This window comes from Oryctolagus cuniculus, chromosome 2 (genome assembly GCF_964237555.1).
Source record: "Oryctolagus cuniculus chromosome 2, mOryCun1.1, whole genome shotgun sequence".
Classification (NCBI taxonomy): domain Eukaryota; kingdom Metazoa; phylum Chordata; class Mammalia; order Lagomorpha; family Leporidae; genus Oryctolagus; species Oryctolagus cuniculus.
Window position 1 is genome coordinate 191,588,372 of NC_091433.1, and position 24,545 is coordinate 191,612,916.

The 24,545-nt window shown below is 62.0% G+C and overlaps 1 protein-coding gene and 1 long non-coding RNA gene across 2 annotated transcripts; both read right to left on the reverse strand.

Moving 5' to 3' along the window:
• Window positions 1-4,551: 4,551 nt before the first annotated feature.
• On the reverse strand, window positions 4,552-6,192 carry LOC103345478 (uncharacterized). The gene is made up of 3 exons (XR_007912291.2): window positions 5,526-6,192; window positions 5,229-5,349; window positions 4,552-5,089 (listed from the first exon to the last, which is right to left on the reverse strand). It is a non-coding gene; the product is annotated as an uncharacterized lncRNA (long non-coding RNA).
• A 12,424-nt stretch (window positions 6,193-18,616) lies between these two features.
• On the reverse strand, window positions 18,617-20,981 carry KCNF1 (potassium voltage-gated channel modifier subfamily F member 1). The gene has a single exon (XM_002722391.5). It carries the CDS (start codon window positions 20,394-20,396, stop codon window positions 18,906-18,908), a length of 1,491 nt encoding a protein of 496 aa, XP_002722437.1. The 5' UTR covers window positions 20,397-20,981; the 3' UTR covers window positions 18,617-18,905.
• Window positions 20,982-24,545: the final 3,564 nt, after the last annotated feature.

Here is a 24,545-nt window from a genome sequence, read left to right on the forward strand (position 1 = left end):
CATCTCCGACTGTGGCCTGGGCCGCACCCCACCCTCCGCAAAGTTCTTGGTCTGCATTCAGCTAGATTCCCCTCTGCCCTTGCCACTGTCCGCCACGGCCTGGCTCCGGACACCGCGGGCAGCCACGAGAGGTGCTGCCGCAGCCTCCTAACCAGTATCCCCTCGTCATTCAACAGATGAGGGGAGGGGACTCCCCAAGAGGCTCACGTGCTGGGCCCCAGAGAGTGGGCAGAGAATGTGGGCTGGGCTCTGGGATGTAAAATGGCGCAGGCAGCACCCCCTCCCGGGGTGTGTGTGTGTGTGTTTGCTTTTGCAGGAGAAGCTGGTGAGGCTGGCTGCGGGCATTGTCCTCTCTCCCGCTCGCCCAGCGGCAAACTAATTACTAATGAGGTTTGCTCACAGCCAGGGAAATCACTGAGAAAACAACCTTTAAGGACGTCTTCTGCCCAACTTGAGGTTTGATGGAGGAGCCGCTGCGTGCCGAGAGCTCTGTCTGCGGCACAGAGGCCGGCACCAAGCACCGCCGGCTGGTGAGGCCCTAGGCACCTGCAAAGCCAGCCCTGGCCACCCGCTCCTCCCCAGGGGGAGCCGAGAGGGGCAAGAGCTGCCCCTCCCACCGGGGTCCCTTTAGAGGTTTCCCCATGAAGCCGTCTCCTTGTGGGAGAGAAGCTTCTAGGTGTGAATCTCAATCTTGCCAGGACTCTGGAGAATTCCTGCATGTGAAGGCGGGGACAGGAACCCGCGCCCTAGAGGGTGTAGTGGGGACACAGCAGGCAGCGGTGCAGAGTCCGGCAAGGCGGGGGCTCCCCGCGGCCCTCAGCTTCACCCTCCCGGCCCCTCCCGTCTCTCAGACCACGCCTATCGTCTGCACCCTCTATGTGAGCCGTACATGCCAGGATGTCCCCTCCAAAGTACTCATGACAGCCCGTGGTCCTCGTGTGGTTGAATTCAGTTTTATTTGCTCCTGCAGGAGTGAGGTTAATTTGTGTAAGTGTGAGTCCAGCTACCACGAAGAACAATGTCGGAGGCTCTGAGCCAGCTGCCCCGAGCCCCCCAGCACCCCCACATCCCCCTGCAGAGGGCCCCCCATGGCCCTTGCACGAGCTGGGGAGAGCCCGCAGGGCCGGCGCGGGCTGCACCTCCAGTTCAGGTGCAGAAGGAAGAACCATGCGTGAGTTAGGCAGCGGCTCCCGCCATCTACAGACAAGGAGCTCCCACCATGTGTGTGGACAGGCGCCCCGCCGGGGCGGCTCCTTAGGGCATTCAGAATCCGTGTCGCGGGCCACAGGGACCAGCGCTCCACTTGTCAAAACCCCAGAATCCAACAAGATGACTTTGTCATCCACTCCCCCCGGAGTGATTCAGTCCCCATTGATCTCTCCCGACAGTTGGTGTTTCTAGCTGCTACTGCAGATCATAAATATGCATTTCAGAATCTCTGAAGCAGGGCTTGCGGTGGGCGTCTGGCAGAGCGGTGAAGAGGCCATGGGGACGCGCGCATCGCTGTCAGCGAGCGCGTGGGTTCTGGCTCCGCCCCCGGCTTCGGCTTCCTGCTACTGTGCATCCCGGGAGGCGGCAGGTGGTGGCTCCAGCAACTGGGTCCGTGCCACCCATGTGGGAGCGCCAGACTGAGTTCCTGGCTTCTGGCTCGCGCCTGGCACAGCCCCAGCTCGTGTGGACATTTGGGGAGCGAGCCAGCGGGCAGATCTGTCTGTCACTGACTCTCTGCCTTTCAAATAAATAAAAACAAACATTAAGATGGCTTGGAAATAGTCTGTCCTCAAGGTGGAAAGGCTGCGGGCTTTGTCTCCCGCGGAAGCCGCACGTGGGTCACCCCTGGGGCCGCAGACACCCTCCTCCCGTGGTCTGACCGGGAGGACCCCTCAGTCTGCGGCCTTTGCGCCCCCATCGGCAACCGCGCAGCCAGGCTGAGCGAGCCTCGGACCCATCACCAGCCCTGAGCCGGGAGACGTGTCGGGGACACGCCTCGGGTGCCAGCCCGGGCGGGGGGCGGCACGGTGGGCGCCTGCCCAGGACCACTATCAGCCTGGGGTCACCGTTACTAGGCGAGGGCAATGGGAAATGGCGCCGCCGGAAGTGACGACGCCGGAAGCGAGGCTGCTGTCAGGGCCGCGGGCTGCTGCCCATCCGTTGCATGCTTTACCGTCACGGGAGTTGGCCGCCTCTGTGCCACATCTTCCCACTCTGTGGTCTCCTCTGAGGCTCGTGCCTTGTGGCAGAGCCTGGGGGACCCTGGCTTCTGACCCCACAAGTGACTTCCGGGTGGCACCCGGTGGCCGCGGCAGGGCACGGCGAGCACAGGGGCGCCAGAGTCTGGCGTCTGAGGGCGAGCGGTCTGCTTTCCTCCCAGCAGGCAGCCTTGGGACGAGTAGGCGCCCTCCTGTTTCGCCCCTACCTTCCCCAGGTCTTCGCACAGGGCAGGCTAAGCAGGGTGTGGCTGTGCGTGTCCAGCCGTGCAGCCCCCGGGGAACGTCCGTCCAGTCCACGTCCGCCCGCAGAGGGAATGCGGGCTGCAGCTGGGCCTGGTTCACAGGGCTCGGGCCTCGCTCAGGGCAGCCGTGTGGAGAACCAGCATCGGCCTGGGGAACGGGAGTGCTCCCCTCCCGCAGGTCCTGCGCTCCAGCCAGGTCACCTCCGGGTCCGCAGGGGCGTGTCACAGCGCCACCTGCTGGCCCTCACCCTTTGTTACATTGGCCGGGGCCACCCGCCGGGACCGGACTCTCCAAACCAGCCATAGCTCCAGAGAGAGACTTGGCCCACGCGTGGCACAGGTTCTCGGGAATGGCCCTTCCCAGCCCACTCCAATGACCCGCAGACATGACCTTCCAGCTCCTTCGCTGCCTGAGCCCTGACTGCCACTTCTTAGCCAACATGAGCCTTGGGTTCCCAGCAGGCTGTTCGCAGCCCCTGGTTCTCTACGTGGCCAACCCGGGGGGGATCCTGTGGGTCTTGGTTTCCAGAAGAAATGGAACTGTTGGCATTTGCTCATTCAACAAACATCCCCGAGCCCTTACTGAGCTCCAAGCCTTGGGCTCAGCGCCAGGAGATGAACCGTCCTAGGCAGAACGGCCTCACCTGCCGGGGCAGCCAGGATGTGGTGTGCCCCTCACAGCTCAGACCCTGCCCTGTCCCTCAGTGAGGGCCTCCCCAGCCTTGTCCTGTCCCCTCCTCCGGTCTCTGCACCCAGCTCCACCGTAGTGGATCCCTTGTCCCTCGGGCTGGAGTGTGCACATGCACGTGTCCATTTGCACATGCACGAGTGTGTGTGTGTGCCAGCTGCAGGGGTGCGGGGAGAGGGGAGACCCAGTGTCAGCCTTTGAAACACCTCTGTGCTCCTTCAGGGTCACAGCAGGCTGAGTCGGGGGAGGTGGACAGTGGACTGGGACGCCTCTTGCCCCAGCCCTGCAGCCCCCTCCTCCCCCCACCCCGGCCAGGGCTCAGCATCACGTCCCGTGAGTATTTTCAACCTACAATTTTCTTTGAGCGATTTATGCGTCCAGCTTGCTTTGGGCCCGCTGGAGTGTGAGTGAAATACACACAGAGGGAGAACTCTCAGATCAGCGGTCGCCTACAAAACCCAGATCCCAGTGCGAGGGCTTGGTGGTGGTGGTGGTGGGGTCTGGCCAGCACCGCTGTTAGCAACTGCCATGCGACAGCCACCCTGGCAGGCCCCTGGGGCTGCGGGCTGGGGTTGGCCCCCCAGGCAGAGGAGTGTGAGGTGCAGGAGGGAGCGGGCGGGGGAGGGGACTGGCCAGGTGGTAATATGGAGGATGGCCGGTGATAAGGATCTGAGAAGCACACACCTGAATGAGCAGGTGCCCCACGAGGTTCCACTGAGCTCCAGTTCAGAGATCGGGACTCACGACGTGACCAGGGTGGCACCGCTGTCAGTGGCAGAGCTGGGCATCGAACATGGGCCTTGCACCTGGGGGGAGACGTGAGCACAGGACGGCACAGGTTGAGGGGCTGTAGCGCGCTTTATTTCCCAAGACCACCTCCGTCTCGCTGGAGGCCTCTCTGGCCAGGGGTAGGAAATAAATTTCTTTTGGCTAAGACCACCCCTCACGAGGGTGATGGTCAGATTCGGGGAAGTGTCCCCATCCCAATCCCTCCCCAGGGGGCACCTGGCTGCAGAGGCGGGGTCAGTTGCCCCACATGTCACGGAAATAGCCAGGGGCTCCCTTCACACCACCCCACAACACCCGACTCCACTCTGCTGCTGCTGGCCCCCAGGTTAGGGAGAGGGGAGGTCCTTCCACCCCTGCTGCCCGAGCCCTCAGCAGGTGACATTAGATCCGGAGTCTCACAGCCACCCACAGCCACTCACAGCCATCCACAGCCATCCATGGCCCATCCAAGGCCATCCAAGGCCATCCACGGCCATCCACGGCCATCCACGGCCCATTCACGGCCCATCCATGGCACATCTACACCCATCCACGCCCATCCACAGCCATCACGGCCCGTCCATGGCCATCCACAGTCATCCACGGCCCATCCATGGCCATCCACAGCCATCCACAGCCATCCATGGCCATCCACAGCCATCCACGGCCATCCACGGCCATCCACAGCCATCCACAGCCATCCACGCCATCCACCAGCCCAGCTTCTGTAGTCTTAGAAATGTCTTCTTCCTCCTGACACCTGGCTACGTCCAGGAGGCCAAAGCACAGGGACAGTGGCCGGGGCCCTTCCTCTGTGGGAGCTCACATGGCTGGGTTGTGAGATGTGGGGTTCAAGGAGAGAGAGACCGAGCATCCTTTTGGTGTTTCCAAGGGGAGTCCAACTTGCACCTGTCTGCGTGTCTGACTGGAGTCCCGCATCTCGCGCCTTGGGCCTTTCCGGCTGTCCTCAGCTGTCCCCCGGCTGTCCCCCGGCTGTTCCAGGGCACAGGCTGGCAGTCCCCCCCACCAGCCGTGGTGCAGTCTTGGGCTGAATGCCAGAGCCCGAGCCATTCATAAAGCAGGAAGCTCCTTCTGCCCCCAGCCCTGGAAGCTGGGCTTGTGAGGTGGAGGACTTGCAGGTGCCCGGCTCCTTGTTGGCGGGGGCTCTGGAGCAGGCTGTCCTGCGGTGAGAGGGGAGCACAGCACAGAGCCCCGCGGCTCCCACAGCAGAGCCTGAGACAACCGGGAACCCACCGATCCACACACGAGGCAAGCGCGCCCACCCCATTCACCTCCTAAAGCCCCCCATCCCTGGCCTACCTCTTCAGACCTCCCACGGGGATTAAATTTCACCATGCACTTTGTTGGGGACACTCAAACCACAGCAGGTGCCCCTGGCCTTGGGCGAACACAGAGTGACCACAGCGCGTATCACCCAAGCCTGATGTTAGGACTCATTGCAGGAGAAACGCAGAGGACAGTGGGACCATCAGGGAAAGTGGAGCCGTGAGGGGGGGGGAGGGACTCCGCAGAGTGTGGGAGCAGACCAGGGACGTCCCCTCCCCCATGGCCCCTGTCCACCCGCTCCCCAGGCCTCACGATGCCCAGAGGCCTCACCTGGGACCCCGGGCCCCTCTCCCGTGGAGACCACAGCTTTGTGGTCGCCCAGACCTGCGTTGGCTGCTGCAGGTGCCTTCATTTCTCTGAGGCACAGAGACGGGAGGGACTCTGCCGTGGCTGCGGATGAAGCCAAGTGCAGGCTGACCGTGCGACGTGTGGGTCACAGCAGGTGCGGTGAAGGACGGGTGAGCCCCGCTGTCACCGCTGGCGTCCCCACGGTGAAACTCGGCAGCGATGACCGGGCAGCACTGGCAGCGAGCTGTGGCCTGTGAGGTCTGGGCGCATCCTCGCTCCGCAGTCTGCCCAGTTCTCCCTCGGTGCTCCTCAATGCTCATTCCTTGTCTTCCCCATCACTCACGGGGGCGCCTCAGCACTTCCTGCCTGCCCTGGCTTGCCCTCCGGGACCCCTCCCCAACTCCGCGTGGCCTCTCCCACCCCAGAGTGGAGTTCCCCACCCCGTCCCCTCTGGGGCCTGTGGAGGCACGTGGCAGCCGGAGGGCTTTGTGTCACCTCCTCCCCGGTGTGGCTGCCTCTCCCCCTCGCTGGGAGCTGCCAGAGGGCAGACCCTGGTGCTGGATCCTTCTTCCTGTTGGCTCCACTGCGTAGCACGTGGCCAGGCACTGTGGGATGAGGAGATGCGCCCTCTGGGGGAGGAGCAGGAAGAAGCAGAGACTCCGCCTGCTGGCAGGGGCCCCTCGCCGGGCCAGGAGCCCCCGGCAGGTGCTGTCCTGCAGCGCCCGGCTCGTGAGTGCTGCTGGTAGAGTGGTGGAGGGCGTGAGGAGTGGGTGGAGCCAAAAATAGGAACATTTCGGAACACTGCATGCACAAAATACCTGCGATCCATCATCTCATCAGCGCTGTGTGGCCAGGGGTCGTCTCGGCATCAGTGAATGAAAACCGGGGCTCAGAGAGGGCACTGCTGGGCCCCTGCGTGGATTCTCAGATGCGCATGGTTTCAGAGACCGTGGGAGGGTTTGATGGGAAAGAATCCGACAGAAAGGGGCGGGAGAGAGAGGTCGGAGCCGCACCTCGGGCCTCAAGTTTCCCACACACAAGCACGGGGATTCTCCCGTGTCCCTGGGCGCCTCAGCGGGAGAGGGGGCTTGGTTGCCATGGTTTCCCGGCACCCACCCTGCCGCGCGCGCGGTGACATCTGCTGGCGCTCGCTGCATCCGGTGACTCACGCTGGCTCCCTCGACCCCAGCCCGGAACTTTCAGGGGCTGCGGAGGAGGAGGGAGCCGACCCCTGCCCTCTGAGGGGGCGGCTTCTTCCCTTGCCTCTGCAGCTGGCTCCGGCGAGTGCGTCCGCGCTCCCAGCGGCTGACGCATCCATCCGCTCCGGCACCCCTCGCTCGTGGCCGTGGCCGGGTCCGCTCCCTCACTGCGCCGCTCGCTGTCAGCCGCGGTTGCCGGGCGTCCACCTGCCCATTTGCTCAGGCTCTCATTCGTTTGTTCAGCCATTCTTCCGCCCCGAGCACGAGGCTCTGGGTCCGCAGCCACGCACAATCCCGCTCCGGCCCGCGAGAAGCAGGAAAGACCACACACACACCAGCGTGGTTAACCCCAGGGAGACTGTTAAAATCAGGGTATGCCCAGAGCGCCGGGGCGAGGGGGCCCAGGGACAGGGGTGCGTATCTGCACCTGCCCTGGGACCTGGGCTATGGGGGGTGAGGTGGGCCCTGCGGGATGGCGTCCATGCAGCTCAAGCCCCATGCAGTCCTGACTGCCCAGATGTGAACAGGCAGGGGAAGCCCCCCGGAGGTGACTCAGCCTGGTCCATGCACTCGGCCCCGGGGTGTGGAAGAGCAGAGGCGATGGCCCTGGTGAGAGGCAGCAGCACACGGGCAGGCTTTGTGCAGTGACGCACACTTGTGCCCAAAGTGCAGACCCAGGAGCCGGCCGGGAGCCCTGCCTCCTCCTCCCCATCAGCCTGAGAGCAAGGGTTCCAGTCGTCTCCAGTCATCTCCTCCCATGGGCAGGTGCCAAAGCTGAGGCCCCAGGAGCCTATTTTATTTTTCTTTAAAGATTTACTTGTTTGCTTGGAAGGCAGTACAGAGAGAGAAGGAGGAGGAGGGAGAGAGGTCTTCCATCCACTGGCTCACCCCCTGGATGGCTGCAGCTGGGCCAGTCTGAAGCCAGGAGCCAGGAGCTTCTTCTGGGTCTCCCACGTGGGTGCAGGGGCTTAAGCACTCGGGCCATCTTCTACTGCTTTCCCAGGCCCTAGCAGATCAGCTGCTGGATCAGAAGTGGAGCAGCTGGGTCTCAAACCAGCGCCCATATGGGATGCCGGCATCACAGGCAGACGCTTAGCCTGCTGTGCCACCGTGCCAGCCCCGAAAGCCAAGATCTCGCTGCTGGTCAGTGCCCTGGGAGGTGGTCTTCGGGGCCCACAGCTCTGCCTCTGCCACGCAGGCCTCTGGCTCAGACACTGGGAAGACCCCACGCTCAGTGCAGAGCCCCCAGGGCCAGGCTCCCCAGAACCTCACTGCCTCCTGCTCCCCGAGGCTCCTCTGCGTGGGAGAAGAATCAGGCGGCACCAGAACCAGTCAGAAAACACAGCTTTCTTGGAAACTGAAGAGTCGCCATTCCAGAAAGAACGGGACAATCAGATGAAGGGGCTCATTTTCTAAGAGTTCTTGGGTGGAAAACCAGTGGAAATGGGGGAGACAGAGTAATAATAGAAGTAATTTCTCTGGGCTAAAAGAAGACTGGAGTGCTCACGTTGGAGATCGATACCAAATGTCGCGTGGGAAAAGCTCACTTCCTAGGTGAAATTTCGTGTTGTGAAAGAATTTCAGAACTCCAAAGATGCAGAGAAATCCTAAAAGCTGCCAGAGTGGAACTTGTGCCAAACCAAGGCCTTCAGCAACCAGGCGGTCAACCAGATGCTTCTCCATCCATACATGCCTGTCCCTGCGGAGCCCCAAGATACCCACAGCGGGCCCCTGTAGACGACGTCCCCAGTCAGCAGGAAGTAGCCAGAGACTCATCGTCGCCTCCTTTCCTACCATCAAAAGGTCGGGATGGTAGCTTTGGGATCCGCAAGGAGGAAGGCCTACACTTCCGGGAATGGAAAGTCCCTACCTGTACTTCCAGGGAAGAAAGTCCTTGTCAAGGTCCCTGCGGGTGCCTAAAGGTCAACCAGTGAGGATCAGACCCGCCTCAACCTTTAACCCCCATGCCCTGAATCTATAAAAGGAGCCCTCTCAATCTCTGACGTGCGACTTCCCCGGCCCCTGCTCTGTTGCTCTGTTGGGACCGGGGAACCTCACCCGGGAGCGGAACCCCAATAAAACCCCAATAATTGATTTGTCTGCCTGGGAAGAGTTGTTACACGCCAGACACCTTACAGAAGGCGCCCAGCCGGGTTCTCCCATCAGCCTGTGGGTCCCCTGTGAGGGGAAAGGCCGGTGACCATCCGCAGACTGCCCTGAGAGAGACACCAAAGGATGTGTCTCCAGCACAACCAGAAGCGAGTCCAGGGAAGAGCATGGCTTAGCCCAGGGGCTGAGCGGCTGCACACCAAACCCAGGAGGCCACGAGGAGAAAAGTCGCAGGAGGACCAGGCAGACACCTGGAGAGCGGCCGATGCTGACCCAGTCAGGACGATAGAAGGTTCCGGAAAGAGTGCCTCCAAGAGGAACAGCACATTCCTCTTTCACAAACGCTGTAACCAGGGAGCGGGGGATCCTAGTACCGAAGAGAGAGCAACTCAAGACACCCGGGATCTGGGGCCGGCGCTGCAGCACCGTGCACTCGGCCACTGCACGTGACGTCTGCGCCCACGTCGGAGCGCCATTGTGAGTCCTGTTCAGCTCCCTGCTGATGCACCCGGGAAAGCAGCAGAGGATGGCCAGAGTGCTTGGGCCCCTGCACCTGTGTGGGAGACCCAGACGGAGCTCCAGGTGCCTGGCTTCGGCTGTTGCAGCCGTTTGCAGAGTGAACCAGTAGATAAAAGATCTCTGTCTGTCTCTGTCTCTCTCTATCACTCTGCCTTTCAAATAAACAAAACTTTTTTAAAAACTACAAATTTGTTAAGAATGATGCACTGCCTCCTTCACCGCAGCCTCAGGTCTGATTTCTGTGACTGCACTGACGCGCAGTTAAATCATCTTCATAGTTAAATAAATAATCCTAGGATTAAAAGCGCTGGGTTTGGTTTAAATTTGTTTAGAACCAGCCGATTTCAAAGCACAGAAGAACGACAGTCACAGAACAGAGTGTGCATGTTTCAAAGCTGTGTAATGTGCCAAATACTTCAAACAGATCACGGAAAATGCAATTAAAAGTCAGACTTATTTTGGTGCACAAAATAGTTTAAATGCATAGCTTTTTCCGTGAAATTTTTGAACACTTTTTGCAAGCTTGAATTTTAAAAACAGTTTTCAGTGCAAATGAGGGGACTGAGGGAGTGGGTCCGAGGAACAGGGAAAGCAGCAGAAGTCGAGACCCCGATCACGTCGATGTGGTGGGAGACATAGTGTGGGGAGCGAGAAGAATCGAGAGGTCTAAATGGGCTGGGCAGAGACGGGGCCGCTGGGATTAGCAGGGGCAGTGCTGCCTCTCCTCCCCCGCGGGATTTATCCAGCACCTGCTGTGTGTGCCTCGGACCGGGTGCAGCTTTCTGGGGTCCACGGGAAGCAAGCCCAGACCCTGTCCTCCAGGGGCTGACATCTGGGCCAGGTGTTTGCCACAGTGGTTACGATACCGCTCGGGACACCTTCTTCCCGTGTCAGAGTGCCTGGCTCGAGTCCCCGGTCCAGCTTCCTGGTGTTGCACAGCCTGGGAGGCACAGGTGACAGCTCAAGTAGTCGGGTCCCTGCCCCCACGTGGGAGACCTGGGTTGAGTTCTGGGAGCCCGGCTCCAGCCTGTCCCAGCCCTGATTGTTGAAGGCAGGTGAGGAGTGAACCAGCAATGGGGTCTCTCTGCCTCTGCCTGTCTGCCTGTCTGTCAAAGAACATCAATATGTGGATTTTTTTAAAGAGCTGCCAGTCTATGTGGGAGACAGATAGTAATTAATCATAAATAAAAGTGACATCCCAATGTGATGAGTGTCAGCAGAGAAGCACTTGGCACAGCTTTTGGGGACTGGACCTAGGAAAGGGGCCGAGGAAAAGAGAGAATGATTAGGCTGAAATCTAAAGGGGGTAAAAAGATTAAACAGCAGAGAGAAGAACAATTCCACTGAGGCAGCAGCATGTGCAAAAGTCCTGCGGCAGGACAGAGCATGGAGAAAACCCAGCCAGGTGTTCTTTCCGGTGAGGGGAGAGCAAGCGGTAGAGCTCACACAGACGTGAGGGAGGGTTAGGGATCCGGGGCAGTCCAATGTCCTGTTGCAAAATCTGCAGAGAGAAACTTTTTTTTTTAAGATTTATTTTATTTATTTGAAAGAGTTATAGAGAGAGATGGAGACAGAGAGAGAGAGAGAGAGAGAGAGAGAGAGAGAGAGAGAGAGGTCTTCCATCTGCTGGTTCACTCTCCAAATGGCTGCAACGGCCAAAGCTGGGCTGATCTGGAGCCAGGAGCTTCTTGCTGGTCTCCCGTGTGGGTGCAGGGGCCCAAGCACTTGGGGCATCTTCCACTGCTTTCCCAGGCCACAGCAGAGAGCTGGATCGGAAGAGGAGCAGATTTGCCATCCTGGACATTTCAGACAAACGGACTCACCTCTGTGGCCAGCTCCGTGCCCGCTGCGGCAGGTGGCAGGGCGCAGCTGGTTTTCGTGGCCAGGTAAGATTCTGTCCAGTGGCTACAGCACACCGGGCCGATCCAGTCAGGACTGACTCTCCGAGGTCAGAGCAAGGCACTGGGGACAGCAGCTGGGAGGCCAGCCGAGTCCAGGCTCAGGCCTTGCACCGCCACTCGCCCCTCTGGGAATCCACTTCCCATCTATGCACCTGCCCGGCCGGCCCCCCAGGATGCCCAGGGAGGCTGCACCCCAGCAGGCAGAGGGATCCTTGTCCAGAGGGAAGGGGGCCCAGCAGTGATGGACAAGGGAGGGGAGGAGATGGAGGAGGGGACGTGGGGCCACAGGAAAGCGGTTCTCAGCCCCATGGTCCTGCCTCCAGGGACCACTCCTCCACAGATGCTGGCTGTGCCAAGAGGAGCAGGGGGAGGGGCACTTTGGGGGTGTTGAGGGGGCTGCCGAACTCCCCCCAGGGCAGGGGCAGCCCCAGCCACAGCGCATTCTGGGGTCTAGGTGCTCCTAGAGAAACTGATGCCCCTCCTCCAGTGGGCGTGGCTGCGTGCAGGGCTGGAGAGGGCGGTGGGGCAGTGAAACCCGGGAGATGCTCTGAATGCGCTCAGGGCAATGGGGAGCTATGGAAGGCTTTAGGCAGCAGGCAGCCCCTGCCGTGTGGGGTTCAGGTGCCCCGGAGCATCTTCTGACGGTGCAGGCCAGCCAGAGACAGGCTGTTCCTTGTGAGCTGCCCCAGGATTCCCTCGCGGCTGTCCACGCGCCCTAAGGCAGGAGGCAGGGGCAGAGGGAGGGCCTGGGACTCACCCCAGGGGTTTCCCAGATCCCTGGCTGCCGGTCACTCTGGGGGCAGCCTTGGCCATGGCCCCTGTCGCTACCTGCTGGGGCTTCTGGGAAGGCTTCCTTGACTCTGATGCAGGCACAGGAAGACAAGGAGGCAGCACCTATGGCTGCCACCTCTACCCCAGCTGGAGACTGGGCCCACGTGTGGAGGAGGTCGAGCTGGGGCTCCTGGAGCAAGCCCAGCCTGAAGCCCTTGGCCCTTAGCCTTGAGCCAGTGAGGCCCGGGTTTCCCAGTGGGTGCCCCAGGTGAGGGTGGAGCAGGGGGACCTGCACAGCCTCACCCCAGAGGCCTCCAAGGGATGCCAGGGAGCCTGGCCCTCACCCCAAGGACACAGGAAAGCTTACTTGTTCAATCTGCACTTCTTTTTATTTTATTTACTTGAGAGGGAGACAAAGAACTCGCATCTGCTGGCTCACCCCCCCCCCCCCCAATGCCTGCAACAGGTAGGGCTGGATCAGACCAAATCCAAGGGGTGAGAGGCCCCAGAGGAGGGGCGGCAAATATGGACAAAATACAGCCACCCCCCCTCCCGGGCCCCAGCAGTGCAATGGCAGCGTGGCCTGTGGCCTGTGGCCAGGCTCGGCAGCCTCTCCTCTGCTCTGGGACCCCTCGGTGTGTACCACGTGCTGGGGACAGTGGCCCCTGTCCCCCTGTCCTCCAGTCCCCATGGGCGGTCATCCAAGCCAAACCTCACAGACCAGGAGGCAACCAGAGGCCACGGCAGGGACACCACCCCCACCCAGGCATCAGCACTGGCCACAGACTGGGGCTGGGCGGGGGAGGGGGGGGCGGGGGAGGGGGGCCTCAGGAACACCTGAGCATCCCGGGGAAGGAGGAAGGGGCTGCTTCCTTCCTGCGGCCCTTGCAAGTCCTGGGGCAAATGCACCTGCCGTCTGACACTTGCATTTCAAAGGCGCAGCCCAAGGCCATAATCAGTAAGAGCCCGCGGGCAGCCGGGAACCTCCTAGCTTGCTCGCTGGGATTTTGATGTCATCACAGCATCCATTTCATTCCTCTGGGGGCTTTTACGTGTTTAAGAAAAGGGTCTTTGTGAAAGAACATCTTATACAAAGAAAGGAAGAAAATACCCAGGTCTGGCATTCCCCCAGCAGGGCTCAGGGACATGCAGAGGCCGTCCTGTGACGCCACGGGGCGCCCATGGGCCGGAGAGTAGGGTCCCAGGCTGCCCCACACTTCCCCTCCCCGTCTCCCTGGGCCGGGACCAAGGAGGGGGCTGCGTGGAGGCCATCCCAGCCGCGCAGAGGCTAACTGGCTGTCATCGCCACATTCGACCTCCCGTGGCTGAGACATCTCGGCGCCTCCTCCCCAAGGACCCAGTTAGGTGCTCAAGTGTTCCACGCAGGCATTTAGAGAGGCCTCTTCTCATGCTGGGCTGGGCATGGGGCCCGAGGGGCGGCGTGGTCTCCACAGGGCCACAGGCAGGACCGAAGGGCCAGGTCACGGCAGGAGACGCGAGGACCCGTGGCTCAGTGCCGTACGGAGTGCATGAGAAATCGGCTCCCCAACACCTGCCCCTCACAACCACGCACTGGGCGCAGCTCTGGGTGCCAGGAGACACATCCGAGACCCAGACACCTGCCTATCCTCCCTGGGCTCCCGCCACACCTCTGCTCACTGCCCCAGCTGAGCAGCGCCAAGCAAAGGCAGCGTGGACGGCCGGGGACTCGGTGCAGCCACTCTGCCCCGCGCTGGCTATAGGCACAGCTTGGCTTCTGCCAGCAGCGAGCTATGAGGGATATGGACGGCTTCCTCCACGTGGAGTGCGTGAGTCGACCCTGGACGCCCCCACGGGACGCCCCGCAGTCTGCAGGCAGCAGTGTTTCTGGGACGGAACGTCAGCTCTCGCAGCTCCTGCAGATTTGGGGAGAGGGTAACAGGGATGACAGGAGGCAGGCAGGTGCCCCATCTGCTGAGGGGCAGAGGCAGGCGAGGCCCGGAGGAGCCGTGGAGCTGAGCTGTGCAGAGCTGAGCCTTGCCGTGTGCACTCGGCCTGGAGGCTGGGAGCCGCTGACAGGAAGGGAGACAGCTCTGGCTGGCACCTCCCACACCCACTAGGACCAGCTGTGGGCAGCAGCGGCAGCTCCCCAAGGCTCCAGTTACCCAGGAAGTGGGCTGCCCGGGGCTCCCCGTGAAACCCACCCTGTGAAACCCAGCAAGGAGCGAGACGACCAGGACGCAGCCCCTGGCGTCTAACAGCTCGCCAGCGCCGCCCCAGCAGAGCCCTGCCCACAGGTGTCAGCGTTTGCACCTCTCCTGGGTCTGGGCTGCGCAGAGAGCAAGCCCCGCCCCGGGTTTCCCAGCCAAGCCTGGCCAACTGGGCTCAGTATTTTGTGTCCGTGGAAGACAGGCAGCATTTGGCAGGTGCCCATGAGCGCCCGCCTGTCACCTGCAGCCATGCCTGTGCCGAGAAGTGACTCAGGCCAAGCTGGAGAGGAGGGTCTCACTGCTCTGGGAAGAGAGACACACAGGGCTGCAGAGCCCACGCTGCGCCTCTTTGCAGCCTTGGGACCACAGCCCACGCCCCCCCCCCACCAAGTGGGACAATCACCTCCCTGGCCGGTGGGGCGTGGGGAGAGGGAAACACGTGGCGACTGCAGCAGCAGTGAGTCTGGCTGGCTGGCTGGCCATGGCGAACTGTTAGCCAGAGGAGGGACGGAGCCCTGCCTCCCCACTCCGGCTGTGTCTTCCTGTGGGTACCCACACCAGCCGGTCACGCGGCCCTGCGCCCTTGTGAGCCGAGAAAGCCGCTGGTGGCCGCTTCCGTCTGAGGTCTTGGGTATGGGTGCTGGGGGTGGGTGGGTCACCCGCAGCACAGGTGGGCGGCCCCTTCCCCGCAGGGCGAGGGAGGCAGGGGCGGGCCTCACTGCATGCCATGCCTGGCCTGGCTCTGGATGAGCCCGGCGTGGGCAAGCGGGCCCAGTACAGGAGGCCGAGGCCGGGCAGATGTCTTACCGCCCCCCGCTGGGTTCATCACTGGACGTGGTGAGGAAGCCCAGGTCCTGACATTTCCAGAACTTTCTCTGATTTTCCTTGATCTACGGGGTGTCTCTAGACCCCTCCCAGGGTTGTGAAGAGGGGTCCTGAGCTCTGCACAGCCAATCAGTGCACAGCCACCAGCCGTGGGCCTCAGTTTCCCCAACTGTGAAGCTGAGGCAAACAAGTTCACCGCATGCAGTGAGGCTAAACTGGAACTGTCTGCCCGCACCCTTCACTTAGGGCTCAGGGGCTGATTTGTTTTTACACACACACACACATACACATAGACACATGCACACACGTACATGCACAGGCAAACACATGCACCCATGAAAACACACATACAAAGCACATGCACACATGTAAACACACATGCTAACATATGAACACGTGTAAATGCACGGGCAAACACACAGGCAGATACACGCACACATGTAAACACACATGCACACATGCTAACATGAACACGTGTAAATGCACGGGCAAACACACAGGCAGATACATGCACACATGTAAACACACATGCACACATGCCAACATATGAACACGTGTAAATGCACAGGCAAACACACACAGGCAGATGCATGCATACACGCACACACACACACAGCTTGAACTCACACTGCCTGTTTTTGAAACGGCCTTTGCCATGTGTTCCCAGCACTATGAGAAGCTGGACAAGGTGGACCTGACACAGGCTGTGACCTCCAGGCTGCCCACGAATGCCCCTCATGCAAGTGTCCAGGGCTCAGGGCCCTAGTTTTCCTGTCTGAACAATGGCGGGGTACACCGGAAAACACCTCGCTTTCCTTTTAACCTGCACACTCGCAGCCCCCAGGCACGGGTCTTTCTTTCTCTCTCGACCGACATGAGCAGGTTCCACGAAGCCTGGGAGATGCGCCCAAGCTGGAGACAAACATGTGACCAGGGGGCCCCAGGCTGGGGGCTGGCACCAGACGGCGGGAAGGAGCGGACGAAGCCGACAGAGAGCAGGAGCCGGGTGGCACTAACCCGCTGTGGGGAAGCAGGACCTGGGTTTCTCAAGGGAGGAGGAGGCAGCTTCGTGCCCTGGGACAGGGCAGGGGACAGAGCGGGAGGCCTCTCTGCAGGCATCCCTCGGTGCCACGCCCTCCCTGAGGCTGGAGCTGGTGTCTCCTCCTGGGGACAGCTCCCAGCTCACCTGCCGAGCCCTGCCTTGGCCACCCTCTCCTGCAGCCCCGGCCAGAGAGCCAGGCATTCCAGCTCTGAGGCCACACGCTCTCCATCTCAGCTACTCAGGTCTGTGTGCTACAGCCACCACCGACCGTCCGGCCACAGGTAGATGGACACGGCTCTATTCTGGTGAGACTGTCCCCGCGGGCACTGGCCTCTCAATGCGGTGTACTTTCCAGGCACAGCAAAATGCTGTCAATGTTTGCAATCATTTCCAACCAGGAACCCGGACTGCGGCTCTGCGTAGGGACTGGGGACCAGACGCGTGGGGACTGGGGACCAGACGCGTCGGCCCCATCCAGAGCTGGGTGCCAGGGCCCACCCAGAGCTGCAGACTCAGAATCTACATGCGAATAAGCTTCCAGATGACTCACTGCACTGAAAGTTAAAAAAAATACCACTGATGTTTGGGTGTCATCCCCAGAGACTGTGGCTAACGGCTCGGGGGTGCAGGCTGGACACGGGGAGTTTGGAAGGCTCCCAGGATGGTTCTAAGGTACAGTGAAGTTCAAGTACCTTGTCCCAGAAAGATCCCCGCTCTCCCGGCTCTCACAGCCCCCGCCAGCCCCCCCGTGGCAGAGCCTGTCACCCTAGACGGATTCTTTGTCACACGCTGAGCTTGCCTGGGGCCAGGATCCCATCCAATGCAGCTCAGAGAGACTGCTCATGCCTCTCTGACGCTCAGTCTCCCCCTCCTTGCAATGGGTGCATGCAGTGAGCTCCCAGACAGTGCTGAATCTGCAGCCGTCCCCCCTGCCCTGGATGGAGACCCGGCAGCCTGCCCCCCAGTCCCTCAGCTCCCCCCTTCCCAGGGAACAGGCTATGGGGATCCCCAAGGACCCCCAGGGCAAGGGGAGCAAAGAGAGGCACTCCCACACCTTCAGTAACCCCCTGAGCCCAGGAACACATAGACCACCCCCCACAACAGCTCCCTGTGTCTCCACTGGACGCTATGCAACCCTCCCCTCCCTGAACTCAGCCCCACCCCCACCCCCTCATTCCTCTGCCTCCCGTGGTCATGGGAACCAGCCCTTTCCCGGAGGGGCACACAGTATGGCCCAGGGTAGAAAGGCCCAGGGCCTTCAAGGTTCTGGAGGGGCGGGGGGGCTGGAGGGTTGTAGGGAGGCCACCAACATGCTGGCCACACCACCCATCCATTTACTGGCCCCATCTGGTCATTTCCCCACACCCCACAGGAGTACCTCAACTGCCTCCCAAGACCGGCCCCTCCCAGACCCCTGCAATGTAGCACCTGCAGCCAAGACTTCGAAAACCCAGGTCCCCCCCAGGGGAAACGGCCCAGGAGGCCATGGGAGGGCACCACCCACTTGCACCACAGGCTCCTCCCTCTGCACCAGCTGCCTCAGCAGAGCTCTGGGGGTCACTGAAAGCGGAAAGCAGGGGCCAGCTCTGGGCCCTCGACTAAGGGTGGCACGCCCTGCCCCCTGCCGCACGCCCAGGGCAGAGCTGGGAGGACGGAGCGGGCAGCAGGGCTCCCTCCCCGCCAGTGCAGAGCTATGCAGACAGCCAAATTGACTGGGCACGGACTTAGTGCCCAGTGCCGTGCTCGGGACCCCAGTAAGACAGGAGCAGAACCAGGATCAGAGAGGTTAATTAGCGGGACGGCGGCCGCAGTGTCTGGGAATGGCGAGGGGAGTGCTCGGATCTCCCTACACACCCAGTGTGTGTCTGACTGCTGGGGGGCTGTCGGACTGGCTGGCACCAAACCCCCGCCCCCCGCCCCCCGCCCGGGCCATGCTCTGGTCTGTCCTCTCTGTCGATTCCCCCCAAGGCAGAGGATGGAAGGCAGGCTGGCCTGGGGCACAGGGACCGCTCCTGCTTCTGCAGACCCAGCGCTCCTGAGCCCAGGTGGAAGCCCCTATCATGGGGGATGGGAAGGCTTGGGTCCACCAGGCCTGGGAGCGGATCCCTGCTCCGTGTGACCCCGGGCCTCGGTTTCATCGTCTGTAAGATGGGGGCACGTCTTGCAGGGTTGCTGGAAGGAAGACAAAGGAATGAAAAGGGCCCTGCGCCAGTGACAGCTCAACAGAGGTGCCGCTGCTCCGTGGCTGCGGGACACCCTCCCCCTCCTGGGAGAGCTCCGGGAGCAGGCTTTTCCCCACAAGGACACAGAAGGAGGGAGTCGCCTGCCCAGAGCCTCCGGGAATGTGGCCCGCAGCCCCGGCCCTGAACCCTGCCTGCAGCTCCTCTTTAATTAGGTCTCAACTAAAAATAGTCGTCCTGGGCGGCACACCTACCCCTTGGCCGGCCACTTCGCCATGCCTGAGCCCCGCCAGGGGGCAACAGCCGGCCTGAGACAGAACCCACAACGCGGAAGGGTGCACGGGGCAGGAGGCTTTATTCAAGGAGATACAGAAGCGGGTGCACGCTCCCGCCCAGCCAGGCTACTCGGCTCGCCCACGCTACCCTGTGGCTCCTGCACCCCTCTCCCGGCTCCTGGACAGCCGGCACACACAGGCGTCTTTCCCAGCCCGGTCAGATGGGCCCCGGGAGGCCTCGAGAGAACGTCTGGGAGAGGCTGAGGGGGGACCCAGGGCAGCCCCTCAAGGGCAGCCGCGGACACACCTGCCACTCGGTCCATCCGTCCGTCCACGGCCCGGGGCCTCTCGGTCACTTGCAGCTCTGGAGCCGGGTCCTGTGGTGCTTCTCCTCGGTCAGGAGGGGGATGAAAGTGTCGCTGTGGGAGAGCTTCAGCCGGCTGCCCCAGCTCGGCCCCTCCTTCCCGGGCGGCTCCGGAGGCGGCAGGATGTCCAGGTCGCTGCGGGAGCCCCCGGCCTTGCCCTCGGCGGTGGCCCCGCTGGAGTTGAGTTCCATGAGCTCCAGCTCGTGCTTGGCGGCCGTCTCCAGGACGCGCTGCTTGTTGTAGTAGCGGACGAAGTTGTTGATGATGGGGTGGATGGGCAGCGCGATGGCGATGACGCCGCACAGGAAGCTGATGGCCGCGTTGAGCTTGCCCAGCGTGGTCTTGGGGTAGATGTCCCCGTAGCCCACCGTAGTCATGGTGATGATGGCCCACCAGAAGGACTGGGGGATGCTCTTGAACAGCGTCTCCGGGTGGCTCTGCTCCATGGTGTAGCCGAGCGCCGAGAAGACGAAGATGCCCACGGCCAGGTACATGAGCAGCAGCCCCAGCTCCTTGAAGCTGCGCTTGAGCGCGTAGGTGAGCGTCTGCAGGCCCGAGGAGTGGCGCGCCAGCTTGAAGATGCGCGCGACGCGCATGATCCGCAGCGCCTGCACGGCCTGCTGCACGTTGGTCAGCTCCATCATGCGCGCGCCCAGGTGCGTGAGCGTGAGGCTCACGTAGAAGGGCAGGATGGCCAGCACGTCCACGATGTTCATAAAGGACAGGACGAAGTGCAGCTTGTTGGGCGACGAGAAGAGGCGCAGCAGGTACTCCAGCGTGAACCAGCCGATGCACGCCGTCTCCACGCTCTCCAGCGTCGGGTGCTCCACGCGGTTGCCCTCGGCGTCCAGCACCTGCAGCTCGGGGATGGTGCCCATGCACATGACCACGGACGAGACGAGGATGAGCAGAAAGGACAGCACGGCCACCACGCGCGCCGGGCGCGACGACTCGGGCTTCTCCAGGAACTTCCAGACGCGCTTCTGGCAGCCGCGCCAGCGGCCCTCGGCCGCGTCCACGCCCAGGTCGTCCAGGATGAGGCGCACGCGGCGCGCGATCTCCTCCAGCTCCTCGCGCCGCTCGCTCAGGTGGCTCTTGCAGCAGTCGTCCAGGAAGCGCAGGTCCACCTTCCAGAAGTCCATCTCGCTCTTGAAGCAGATGGGGCAGATACCTTTCTTCATGTGAACCTCCCCGAAGTAGTACACCTCGATGACGCACTTGAACGCGTCCGGGTCGCGGTCGAAGTAGAACTCGCGCTTGCCGGGGTCGTAGTCGTCGCACAGCGAGAAGATGGCGTCGTAGCCCCCCGCCAGGCAGTTAACCAGCTCGGCCAGCCGCGTCTCGGGGTACTGGCTGAGCAGGTCTCCGCACAGCACCTGCCGCACGCCCCCTACGTTGACTACGATCTCCATGTCGCCGCCGGCCGCCGAGTCCTGGCTGCTCGGCTCCGGGAGGCTGCGCTCCGCCGACCCGTCCATCCTCCCGCGGCGCGAGCCCTCGCAGCCCGGGCTCCGCGCGCCCTGCCGCCGCCGCCGCCGCCGCCGCTGGGGGTGGGGGTCGGGCGGGGCGCCCCGGTGCGCCGCCCTCGGGGACCTCCCGGCCGGATCCCGATGCCGGGAAGGGTGCTCAGAGCGGGCGGCCGCCGGCGGGCGCGCGCCGCGGGGGAGGCATGCGCTCGGCCGCGGGGCTGCGGGCGGGCCTGGGGCGCCTGGCGCGCCGCGGGGGGCTCTCGCCGCACCGGACTCACCCGGGGCACTCACCCTCGGCTCCCCGGCGTGGCGATCCTCCGCCCAGGTTCGGCGTCCTGCGGGAGCCGGGTGCCCTCGTGGGCGCACGGGCGGCGGCGGGCAGGTCCGGGGCCGCCTCCGGACCCGCGCCGTCCGCCGAGCGCGTGTGCGGAGAGCGAACTTGAGCTCGCCTTGCCCGAGCCGTTTCTAAACACAATAGGGATCCCAGCCTGACGTCAAACGCTTTGCAAACTGTACCCTCTTCTGGTGAGATTCTGCACGGCACGCGCGCCGTTAACCGCGGGCAGACGCGCGCAGCTGCCCCCGCCCCGGGCGCGGGGGCAGGACCCGGGCTTCGGAGCCGGCCGCGCTGCCCAGCTGCTCTTGGGCGGCTGTTTGGAGGAGGTGGGAGGGGAAGGCACGCGGCCGCCCCTAGCTGGGGGCAGGAAGCCGCGCGCCGCCGGAGGACGCCCCTGTGAGCGCGCTGCTCCCTCCTGTGCTGGCCTGGTCAACCCCGAACGCTGCCCTGCTGGTGGCTTCTCTCTCTGGCCCCGGACCTTGTCCTGCGAGCGCACCCGGTCCGGCCTCCTGGAAGAGCAGAAGGGACTTGCCCGGGTCACAGGGCGAAGGGAGAAAGCCCAGCTTGGCCACCTTCGTCCGCAGCCCTCCTGCGGCCCGGGCTGGCTGAGCCCTGCAGCTGGGCGGGATCGACTCACGCCGTGAGGTCCTTGCAGTCCGTCCGTTCCTGGCTCCCCGAGGTCCGGCGCGGTGTCCCAGCCTGTCTTCCTGCCCCACCGTCTGAACCATTGCAGCGCCCCCCGCCCCCCCCCCCCCCCCAGCAGCTGTCTGCTCCTGTCCTGTCTTAAGCATCAAAGCTGCACTTTATTGGCATCCTCTGTGGTCTGGGCACTTGTTAAAAAAATATTCCGGGGTGGGGGTGGGGGCAGGATGAATACCGAGCGGAGGATTTTTAGGGCAACAAACCTACCCTGCCGGGCCCCTACAGGAGTGGATTGGTGTGGCTGTGCGTTTGCACAACCCCCCTGGTGTGCGGCATGAACACGAGTGCTCCCCCTTTTTTTTTAAGATTTATTTATTTATTTATTATTTGAAAGTCAGAGTTACACAGAGAGAAGCAGAGGTCTTCCATCTGATGGTTCACCGCTGATCCGAAGCCAGGAGCCAGGAGCTTCTTCCCGGTCTCCCACGCGGATGCAGGGGCCCAAGGACCTGGGCATCTTCTACTGCTTTCCCAGGGCATAGCAGAGAGCTGGATCGGAAGAGGAGCAGCCGGGACTCGAACCGGCGCATTAACCCGCTGTGCCACAGCGCCGTCCCCGAGTGCTCCCTTGTGCAGACTACATCTTCTGCCCACAAGGATGGGTCAGAACAGGTGCAGCCCCTGCATCCGCCGTGATCCGGGCACCACATGGTGGGGGCGCTGTGGAGTGGGATAGGTGAACGCTTTCTGTGGTATTGCTGTGAACCTAGATCTTCTCTAAAAAATAAAGTCCAGGAGCCAGCGCTGTGGCATAGCAAGCCTCCGCCTGCGGCACCAGCGTATGGGCACCAGTTCATGTCCTGTTGCTCCTCTCCCGATCCAGCTCTCTGCTGTGGCCTGGGAAGGCAGTGGAAGATGGCCCAAGTCTTTGGGCTCCTGCACCTGCTTGGAAGACCCAGAACAAGCTCCTGGCTCCTGGCTTGGGATCAGCTCAGCTCCAGCCATTGTGGCCATTTGTGGAGTGAACCAGCGGATGGGAGACTTTTCTCTGTTTTTACCTCTCTCTATCTGTAACTCTATCTCTCAAATAAATAAAATCTTTTAAAAATTAAAAAATAAAGTCTATTTAACAATGCATTCTGTAAGCTGAGGTTTTTGTTTTTTGTTTTTATTTTTTTTTTTTAACTTAAGGTCACGCCAGTATTTGGATGGCAAAATCAATTGACTGGGTCTCTGAGAGTGTTTGTTTCCTTGAATGAGATGCATACACCTGAACATAGTAGAATCTGTCATGCAAAGTTAAGTGTTGTTTGGCGAAATTTCTTTTTACAAGCTTTGTTCACTCCGTTTAGGCTCCGCCTGTGGCACGTTGCCGCAGAGCCAGAGCCGGGGGCTCAGAAAGTGAGTAATAGCGGCCACTCACATTTGCTCCCAGGCACTGCGCCTCGGAACACCAAGTGTTCCCAGCGTGCTTTGCCTTCTTCTCAGATCTCTGGGAAACAAGATGTCAAGTAACCTGCCAAGTTCACCAGGAGGGCCGGTGTTTGAGCCAGGTCCTGCTGGGAGCTGAGACCTGTTCCTTCAGGCTCAGCCGGGCTCGCCACACCTGGCTCCCCCAGGCTCATCTGCCAGCCCTTAGCTACCTCCCTTCACGTCTTTAGTTGCTCCCTTGCACCTGCAGGGTGAAGTTCAAGTTGCATGTCAGTCTGAGCGTAGTGGGCTAAAAGACACCCATCCATGCAGTTACTTAACCAAGCATTTGTTGAGCCCGGATGGAACCCACGTGCCCAACCCACCCTGGCTGTGGGCATCGGATTCATTGCCCGGTAGAGAACAGGCTTCGTAAGTAACAATTACAGCTGAGGCTATGTGCAGGCAATGCGACTTCCCTAGCTTCCCCGCAGGGGGCGCTGAGGTGTGGCCGTCTGGTTGGAAGGTGGAGGTGGCCGCTTTTGCTCACAAGGCCAGCGCTGGCTTGGCTTCGGTTTGCATTGGAGGCACCTTGTAGGGCTCCTCGGAGGACAGGCAGAGCCCTCCAGCACCCCTTGGCGCCATCACAAGGTGCAGCCGGAACCTGGACACTTGCAGAGGAGAGTCTGGGGCGTGAGTCTGGTGGAGGAGACTGAGTGCTGGCCCAGACTCACAAGCTCCCAGGGAAGGGGACGGGCCAGGAATCCCTGCCGGAGGGGGGCGGAGGAGGCCGGAGCCTGCAGCGAGGGATCCACGGGCAAGGCCAGGTGCACAGAGGAGTGGTTAAGGATGGGCTCCTTGGCCCGAGCCTGGCAGGCTCTGGACGGAGGCGTGGCCTCTGGCTGTCTGGTACCGGCCCTGGTGTGGCTGAGGGCAAGGGAGAGTTCAGCTCGCTCTGTGACTACTTGATAAGGAGATGGTGGGCTTGGTCAGCTTGTGCACAAAAGCCGGGCTCCCAGCCCAGCCCTCTGCTGCCTCTGAGCGTGGGACTCTTGGGAGGGGCGCGCTCTCCCGTCCTGGAGGCCACACCTGCTAGAACATCAAGAATACAGAAAATGAGAAGTGGTGATACAATATTGGGTCCCGAGAGAAAGGACGTCAGACAGACAAACCCAGAGCTGAGGCACCCTGAGGCTCGGGGCTGTGGCAGAGCCGGCGCTTGGTGGGAGCCTGGCCGTCGGATGTGGGTTACCTGCCTTGGCCGAGGAGGGACACACAGGAGGTGGGGCCAGCAGGCCCAAGACCGTCGGGGTGAGTGGGAAACAGGCCCACCTCTTCCCATCACCGCTCGGTAGTTGCTGGTGAAATCCCTGTAGTGAGTGCTAACAGGCGTTTTGTTAGAGAGATCGGACAGGACAGAAAATATCAGCGTATCAGACATGAAAAACAACAACAAAAAAAAACCAGTGTGGCTGGCCTCCGGCCCCAGCAAGTCCATTCAGAAAATCCCAGCCCCCAGGGGCAGCCGGGAAGATGCCCACAGCAGGTGCCTGCCGGCAGAACGCCAGGGACAGGGCCAGCCGCAGAGGCTGCACGGGTGGACAGCCCCGGCTGCGGGGGTCGGGAGAGCTTGCTCAGGGCAGGGAGCCTCCTGCATCAGAGGCTGGGTGGGGGAGGTGTGAGGCGGGTGCACCTGCTCTCCCAGGGGAGGGGGGAGGGAAGCAGAAGGCTGGCCCGCTTGCGCCCTCAGTTTCCCTGGCTGTAAAATG

What these genes read in the sequence shown, in the direction of transcription:
- KCNF1 (XM_002722391.5), bottom strand. Translation starts at nt 20,396, where the DNA reads ATGGACGGGTCGGCGGAGCGCAGCCTCCCGGAGCCGAGCAGCCAGGAC.